This window comes from Neomonachus schauinslandi, chromosome X, assembly GCF_002201575.2.
Source record: "Neomonachus schauinslandi chromosome X, ASM220157v2, whole genome shotgun sequence".
In the NCBI taxonomy this organism is placed as follows: Eukaryota; Metazoa; Chordata; class Mammalia; order Carnivora; family Phocidae; genus Neomonachus; species Neomonachus schauinslandi.
The window spans coordinates 91,400,316-91,409,337 of record NC_058419.1 but is presented as its reverse complement, the minus strand read 5'-3'; the positions used below and the strand labels follow the sequence as shown (position 1 = coordinate 91,409,337).

The window sequence follows — 9,022 nt, the reverse complement described above, 5'->3', positions numbered from 1 at the left end:
AAACAAAACTGATGATACAGGACATTACTGGGACAATGGACAAAATGTGAAGAAGGACTGCAGATTATGGTATTATATTGTTAAACATCTTGATTCTGATGGATGTACCGCGGTAATGTGACAGAAAGTCATGAGGGGCGCCTGGGTGGCTCAGTCAGTTAAGCGTCTGCCTTTGGCTCAGGTCATGATCCCAGGGTCCTGGGATGGAGCTCCCGCATCAGGTTCCCTGATGAGTGGGGATCCTGCTTCTCCCTCTCCCTCTGCTCCCCTACTCCCCGCTCATGCTTTCTCTCAAATAAATAAAAATCTTAAAAAAAAAGTCATGACCCTCCAATTGCTTAGGAAGTGCACACTGACGTTCTTAAGAAATACCCTTCGAGGGCGCCTGGGTGGCTCAGTTGGTTAAGCGACTGCCTTCGGCTCAGGTCATGATCCTGGAGTCCCGGGATCGAGTCCCACATCGGGCTCCCTGCTCGGCAGGGGGTCTGCTTCTCCCTCTGACCCTCCTCCCTCTCATGCTCTCTCTCATTCTCTCTCTCTCAAATAAATAAAAAAAATCTTTAAAAAAAAAAAAAAAAAAAGAAATACCCTTCGAGGGAGAGAAAACTTTACAGGGAATGTTGCACAATGCTGAGAGTTGGTAAATCTAGGTGAAGGCTACGTGGATGTTCTTTTGACACTTCTTGCTTTGTTATACTTGCTTTAAACTGTTTTAACTTTTCTATGAGTTTGAAATTATTTCCAAATAAAAAGTTAAGAAGAACAGTTAAAATAAAAAGGTATGCTCTCTATGGTCCACTGCGTCAGAACTCACCAGAAGGGTTGTGGCGGGCTAGGGCTGTTAACGTCAGGCAGGATCTCATAGGACCCTGTGAGCTGGAATCTTGGGTTAGAAGAGGGGGCTGGGCAAAGGTCTGAATCCATTTGAATCCACCTTTGTATTTGGTTGTCTTCTCCCCTCGTTTTCTTCTGAAAGAGGATGGTGAGCAGCTTACTGACCATGTTCATGTTATGTCTCTAGGCTGAGTCACACAGTAGACTCTGACTGCTTTATGTGGAAGAAACGCCACCTCCAATAATATTAATGGTAAAGAAATATTATTTAAAATAAGGATAAACCTTCAGCTGTTTAGTCTCCTCTATTAAAACACAGTGAAATACACAGCGGGGCTAATTCATCTGTGGGGAAGGGTAGTCACCGGCCAGCATTACCGTCATAGCACCCAGATGGTCTTACGGGTTAACTTGCTTCAGGTTAACACGCTCCTGGCTTGCTGACCTAAGGCCTCTGTTTTGTTTTGTTTTTTTTGGTTTGTTTTTAAGATACTATCCATTTATTTGACAGAGAGGGAGAGCCCAAGCAGGGGAAGTGGCAGACAGAGGGAGAAGAAGAAGCAGGCTCCCCACAGAGCAGGGGAGCCCGATGTGGGACTCAATCCCAGGACCCCGGGACCACGACCCAAGCCGAAGGCAGTCACTCAACCAACCGAGCCACCCAGGCGCCCCGACCTAAGGCCTTTGATCTGTCACAGAACTAATTTACTTTCTTTGATTTACAGACCACTGGACTTGGGGAGTGGAGGACCAGAACTTTCCCAGACCACAGAGGCCAGCAAGTCTATTTGAGGCTGCCTCAACTTTCTGATTAGCTAAAACATCCTTTAGCAAAATGTTTTCCTCTTTTTAAGGTCACATAAATGACTTTACTGACCTCCCTCTGTGCATCTGTAGACCCTGCGCCTTTGCAGAAAGAACAGAGTATTCCTGCACAGCCCCCAAAGTACCAAGGAACCAGACCTTCTTGCACAACACCTTCCCCCACCCCCTGGGGCACCAAGGAATGTCTAGAACTTCCTGCATAACCTCCGAGCACCGAGAGAACTCTGTAGCTGGCATCATGGAATCTGCATGTAATCAAGCAATGTCACACAGAATGGGAGAAGATATTTGCAAACGACATATCAGATAAAGGGCTAGTATCCAAAATCTATAAGGAACTTATCAAACTCAACACCCAAGGAACAAATAATCCAATCAAGAAATGGGCAGAAGACATGAACAGACATTCCTGCAAAGACGACATCCAAACGGCCAATAGACATGAAAAAGTGTTCAACATCACTCAGCAACAGGGAAATATAAATCAAAACCTCAATGAGATACCACCTCACACCAGTCAGAATGGCTAAAATTTACAAGTCAGGAAACAACAGATGTCGGCGAGGAAAGGGGAACCCTCCTACACTGTTGGTGGGAATGCAAGCTGGTGCAGCCACTCTGGAAAACAGTATGGAGGTTCCTCAAAAAGTTGAAAATAGAGCTGCCCTAGGACCCAGCAATTGCACTACTGGGTATTTACCCCAAAGATATAAATGTAGTGATCCGAAGGGGCACATGCACCCCAATGTTTATAGCAGCAATGTCCACAATAGCCAAACTATGGAAAGAGTCCAGTTGTCCATCGACAGATGAATGGATAAAGAAGATGTGGTATATATACACAATGGAATATTATGGAGCCACCAAAAAAATGAAATCTTACCATTTGCAAAAACATGGATGGAGCTAGAGGGTATTATGCTAAGCAAAATAAGTCAATCAGAGACAAGTATCATATGATCTCACTGATATGAGGAATTTGAGAAACAAGGCAGAGGATCATAGGTGAAGGGAGGGAAAAATGAAACAAGAAACCAGAGAGGGAGACAAACCCTAAGAGACTCTTAATCTCAGGAAACAAACTGAGGGGTGCTGGAGTGGAGGGGGGTGGGAGGGATGGGGTGGCTGGGTGATGGACATTGGGGAGGGTATGTGTTGTGGTGAGCGCTGTGAACTGTGTAAGACTGTTGAATCACAGACCTGTACCCCTGAAACAAATAATGCAATATATGTTAAGAAAAAAAAAAGAAGGGCGCCTTGGTGGCTCAGGCGGGTAAACGTCTGCCTTCTGCTCAGGTCATGATCCCAGGGTCCTGGGGTCGAGTCCCGCATCGGGCTCCCTGCTCAGCGGGAAGCCTGCTTCTCCCTCTCCTCCTGCCTGCCGCTGCCTCTGCTTGGCTCTGTCTGTCAAATAAATAAAAACTTAAAAAAAAAAAAAAGTCACAGACCATTGCACTCCCTTAACTGATTAAATCCCTTTAAAAATCTCTGGGTCAGGCAGAAACCTCGGAGTTGGCTTTTGGACAAGAGTCTGCCTTCTCCCCAGGTGGCCGGCCACCTGAATAAAGTTCATATCCCTTTCCGATCAACACTCGTCTCTTGAGTACTGGCCTTTCAAGCAGTGGGCGGCCGAGCTTGGGTTCGGTAACATTACTTATGTTCTCTAATCCTAAAACTCTTTTGTCACCATCTTTGCCTCAGTCAGATAGGATTCTCTATAGCTTTGCTCATTCCTAGCTCTGTATACTTCCTCCAGTTTCTCTTCAAGTGCTAGCCAAGCTCCATGACAATGCCTTACCCTCCAATGCGGCTGTTCATTTCAACTCTAACGACCAACAAATATCTACAAGGCACAAACCTTATACAAAGACTGTATTCAGCCTGCATCTACCAGCCTGGAACCAACCAGGAAAGTCACACATTGTCTGTACCTCCATTTCTCTAGCTGTAAAATGCCCCACTGAAAGGCAGACCTTGTCATGTTCAACTTGGACCATGTCCAGTCAGCCCATTTGAAAAAGGCTCACGGGGAAAAGGAACAAGTTTCTTCGGTGATATTTTCCCTGGTCTTTCCAACATAGTTGGAAAGACAGAAACACATCAGATGTTAAAGTGATTTGTGCATGGGATGCCTGGGTGGCTCAGTCAGTTAAGCATCTGCCTTTTGCTCAGGTCATGATCCCGGGGTCCTGGGATTGAGCCCTGCATCAGGCTCTCTGCTCAGCGGGGAGCCTGCTTCTCCCTCTCCCTCTGCCTGCCACCCCCCCTGCTTGTGCTCGTGCGCTCTGTCAAATAAATTAAATTTAAATTTAAAAAAATAAAGTGATTTGTGCAGAGGATGGGAGAAATAGGAAACCTTAATCCCGGTCTACTGCAATTTCACTGTGTCACCATGGCAAAAGACACGATGTCCTAAGGCTTCATGCCTTATTTGTAAAATGAGGGGGTTGGAGTGGATGACAATAATGATGATAGAAATGTACGGAGCACTTATATACCAGGCCCTATACTAAGCACTGAACAAGGATTAACACACTGAAATCTCACAATACTGCTGTGAGGTAGGGGCCACTATCCCCATTTTACAGATAATCCGTGAGATCCTTTCAACTCCAATGGTCTAGAATTATGTGATTTCAAGTTAAGTAATAAGGTAAACTGTGTTTTCCAAAGGTGGCCACAATATTTCCCATCCCACATGCTCTTCTTAAAGAGGGACTCTGATACTCCTGCCTTTGAGAGGTGGGTCTATGTCCTCTCTCATTGAATTTGGGTGGGCGTGTGACTGGAGAAAGCGATGTTATGTGACTTCTGAGGCCAGATCACAGAAGTCAGTCTAGCTAATACTGGTTTCGTATTGCGGCACAACAGATTACCCACAAACTTAGTGGCTTATACCCACTAATTAGCTCAGTCCATAGGTCAGAATTCCAGGCACAGCATGGCTGGGTTCTCTGCTCAAGGTCTCACAAGGATGAACTAAAGGGGTTGGCTGGACTGAGTTCTCAGACAGTATAGGGGAAAATCCACTTCCAAGCTCCCAGCGTTGTTGGCAGAATTCAGTTCTTTGTGGTTGCAGGACTTGAGGTCTGCCTCTCCTTGCTGTCAGCGGGGGCTGCGCTCAGCTCCTAAAGGTTACCCAAATTCCTTGCTAACGTGGCCACCTCTACCCTCAAAGCCAGCTGTAGGTAATCTCCCTCACATCAAATCCCTCTCACACTTCAAATCTCTGACATCCTGTCTCTGGCTTCTAGAATGGACCCAGATTAAAATGGCTCAAGTGATTAGATCAGGCTCACGTGCAAAATCTCCCTATCTTAAGGTCAACTGATTTGGGACCTTACTTACACCTGCAAAATCCCTTTTGTCATATAATCATGGGAGTGAAATCTAATCATATTCATAGGTTCCACCCAACTCAAGGGGAGATATGCCTGGGCAAGGATCACTGGGGGTAAAATTCTGCCTACCACATGCTTCTATTTGATTTTCCTTGTTATGCTTATTTTTGGAGCTCGGCATCCATACTGTGAGGAAGTATAAGCAGTTTGTAGAAAGGAACTGAGGCCTCCCGGACAAAAGTCCCAGCTGAGCTCCTAACCAACACCGAGTATTAACTTGCTAGCCATGTTAGTGAGCCATTTTGAAAGCGGATCTTCCAGCCCTAAACTGAGCTGCCTCAGCTGGTGATAAGGAGAGCTACTGAGTCCCACCCAAGCTGCAAATTTGTGAATAAAATAAGGGACTGTTGTTGTAAGCCACTACGATGTAGGGTAATTTATTACACAGCGATAGGTAATCAAAATGAAGTAACAACCCAAGTGAGATGATCTACAAGTACTGAAAGTTTTTTTGCAGACAGGAGTGGTAACTGACCTTTCTTTTAGGACACTGGAGCATCGAGCATCTGACAGTGTAGGCCTAAAATGTCTTTCAATTCATGGTTGCTGATTTATTAATCCAAACTTATACTGAACTAATTTACACTGGTATACCACTCATCCATATTTGGAAGCCCAGCATTTTAAAAAAGTTATCTAAAAATCATGCTGTTTTCCTTCAGAGCAATGATTATACTATATATTTTAAGCTACATCTGTGAAATATTTGGGATGTAAATAAAGATAATGAATGTATTAATTTTTAAAGATACCATGGTCTTGTTTATAAATTACTGAAGTATTAGTATCTCAATGTATGAAAACTACTTTTCAATAGTTATTATTTTCAATTAGAAAAATAGAAAACACTTAGAAAATAATCATCAGTTTTGTCATTAAGAATTTTCATCAATGGATATTAACTATTAGGTGAAAGACTGTTGGAGTAGAACTTCCATACACTCTCAAAGAGGCTCCCCTTAGATTATTTGTTGATTACAGAGGGGAGAAATCTGGCAGATAAATCCTTAAGCAAATAATCAAACTTAGTATCACCAATGATGGAACAAAGTGACATCATGTGCCTTCCACTGTAATGCACTAAGGACACACCATCACATATGTAGTATTCTTGACCCAAAATGTTTAGTCTAATTATGAGAAAACATATAAATCCAAATTAAGGATATTCTGAAAAACCACTGATTTGTACTCTTCAAAAATGTCAATGTCATGGAAGAAAAAACGCTGGGAACTCCTCTAGATTAAGGGAGATTAATCTAAAAGAGGTAACTAAATGTGAATCTTGACTGGATCTCCCCTCTCCAACAAAAAATAAAAAAAAACAGCCACAAAACCGTAAAATTTAAGTATGCACTGCATATTAAATAGCACTGTACATAATGTTAAGTATCTGAGTGGATTATTGTACTGTGGTTAAGTAGGAGAATGTCCTTGTTGAGAGCCAGATGCGGAAATGTTCACGGGTGAAATGTCACTATATCTGCAACACTCAGGCAAATTGTGTAAGGACTAAAACTCTGTACCCGGTTGAAGGATTTTGTATCAACGTCTAGTCAACACTGCCCACAGACTGGGCAGAACAGGCAAATTTTCCCTTTGGATAGTTGAGGAGAAGCACACAGCTGGACACTCACCTCCCTGGGTGGCGCGTGGAGCCCTGAGAGTTTTACGGTGGTCACAGCCCAATGGCGAGCGAAGGACAAGGCTGTGGTCTCACCCTTGCTAGAGAAACAGACACGCGCGCACACAGGAGAGCATTCATGCTCTGCACACTTTACGGCTATCCTGCTCAGGCGTGAGGGTGAAGCCACGCCTCTTGCCCCCAAAGGCGTCCTTGACAGCAGCACGTGCCTGTCCGACACACTTTACGGCAGTCACGCAAAGGCGCGGGGGCGTGGCTATACCTCCCGCGCCCACAAGCACGCACGACATCCACACGTGCAGTGTGGAGCACTTTCTGGCAGCCACGCGAAGGCGCGAGGTCACAGGCCCATGCTGCGCGGGGTAGGCTCTGCGTCCTACGTCATCGTGGGCTGGCTGTTATTTCGTTGGTGCTCTCACGGCTCGGCCATCATGGCGATGGTGGCGGCACTGTGGCGGAGGGCGAGGGACTACATGAAGACCAAGGAGTTCCGGGAATATCTGACCAGCACGCACTTCTGGGGTCCTGTGGCCAACTGCGGCCTACCGGTGGCTGCCTTTAAGGACATGAACGAACCGCCTGACATCATCAGTGGCCGTATGACAACAGCGCTCATCTTCTACTCGATGGCCTTCATGCGTTTCGCCTATCGCGTACAGCCTCGAAACTTGCTGCTGTTGGCGTGCCACAGCACCAACGTGGTGGCGCAGAGTGTGCAGCTGAGCCGCTACCTGAATCACCACTACGGCGGGGACGCCGCGCCGGCTGCTGATACCGCCGCCACCGAGGCCGCCACCGAGGCCGCCACCACCGGTCCCGCCAGCGATCCTGTGGCTGTTTGCGGCTTTGAGGATGACGACTCCTGCTAGGCAGCCGCCTGCACCAACCCGTGGTCCCCGAAACGTGGCTGAGAGGGCCCGATCGAATCTTTGCAGCTTGCAAGCACTGAACTGTTCTCCCTGAAGAAGACACCAGGGAAGTTTGGTTTTGACTCTAATAAAACAGTGCGAGTCCGACTGAAACCTGCAGTTTGGTTAATAAAAAGTAGAAAATAGCACAGAACGGAAAGTGTTGAGTGTTTTTTATTTCGTGATCTGGAAATAAAATGTTCTTTGGGTGAGGGTACATTGGCTGGTCTTCCTTTTCATGGGACCCTCACCTGCAGGGTTAGTTTTTTACAGGGGGAGGAAAACCGAATGAAAAGTGCTCCGGAGATGGTGTTTTGTTCCTTGTTTCAGGTGTCCAGGCCAAATAACGCTGCTTGGTAGCATAAATGATTTTTAAAACTTGGTACAGGCATTAATCTCTTTACAGCAAAAATAAGTCGGGGGTTATTGCTACTGAGGGAAATACTTCGAAGTGGGTTTAAATGAATTCAGTGAAAAACCAGTTTAGGCTTTTAAAAAGTACTTATTAAGAGAACCTAGAATCTCTTGGTGATTGGACAGCAATTATAGAATCTACCATGGAAACAGGATAAATAACTCTGAGGTTAGTTGCTGTCAACCCTGGATTCTAGGTAAACAGAAAATAAAAACGACAAAATCACAATCCTTTCCTCTTTTCTTCATGCCTAAAAACTTGGGAAATGGCAGTTGGTAAAACTGGTAAGCCTATTGCCCTGTGTTGAATGCTAGCTAGGGTTGGGGGTAAGGGTCAGTGGTCAACATGATTAGCCCACAGTGTCCCCCTAGAAATCCTATGGGTGCTAAGGACTTGTCTTAAACCCGGTTGCATGAGGTGGGGAAAGAGAAGGGTGGGGCTGTGGGTGTAAGGCCATTGTCTCTGCAGCAGAGGCTGCCCTCTAGGATTTGACCCCAGATTTCCTGCCTCTGAAGGATGCAGGAAGTTCTAGAGTGGTTTATTGGGTGAAGAGTGCTTAAACCCTGCTTTTGTTAAAGATTTTGAATGCAAAGACGGGCCCCTGGGTGGCGCAGTTGGTTAAGCATCTGACTCTTAGTTTGGGCTCAGGTTGTGATCTCAGGGTCTTGAGATAGAGTCAGTCCCTCACTGGGCTCCAAGCTCAGCAAGGAGTCTGCTAAAGTTTCTCTCTTCCTCTCCCTTTGCCCCTCCCCACGCTCACTCACTCTCTCTCTAAAACAAATCTTTAAAAAAAAAAAAAAGATTTCAAATGCAAAGAAATTGAACACAACTCTCTGAAAGGTTCTGAAGACATCAGGTCTTGGATAAGACAGGCACAACGTTAGTGGAACTCTGGAAGATTCCCCTTTATCTTTTTTTTTTTTTTTAAGATTTTATTTATTTGACACAGAGAGAGATAGCGAGAGCAGGAACACAAACAGGGGGAGTGGGAGAG

At 45.5% G+C, this 9,022-nt stretch overlaps 1 protein-coding gene across 1 annotated transcript; it reads left to right on the top strand.

The window, feature by feature from the left end:
• The first annotated feature begins 7,131 nt into the window (after nt 1–7,131).
• MPC1L (mitochondrial pyruvate carrier 1 like) lies at nt 7,132–7,707 on the top strand. The gene is made up of 2 exons (XM_021681806.1): nt 7,132–7,472; nt 7,506–7,707. Exons 1-2 carry the CDS (start codon nt 7,137–7,139, stop codon nt 7,572–7,574), a joined length of 405 nt encoding a protein of 134 aa, XP_021537481.1. The 5' UTR covers nt 7,132–7,136; the 3' UTR covers nt 7,575–7,707.
• Nucleotides 7,708–9,022: the final 1,315 nt, after the last annotated feature.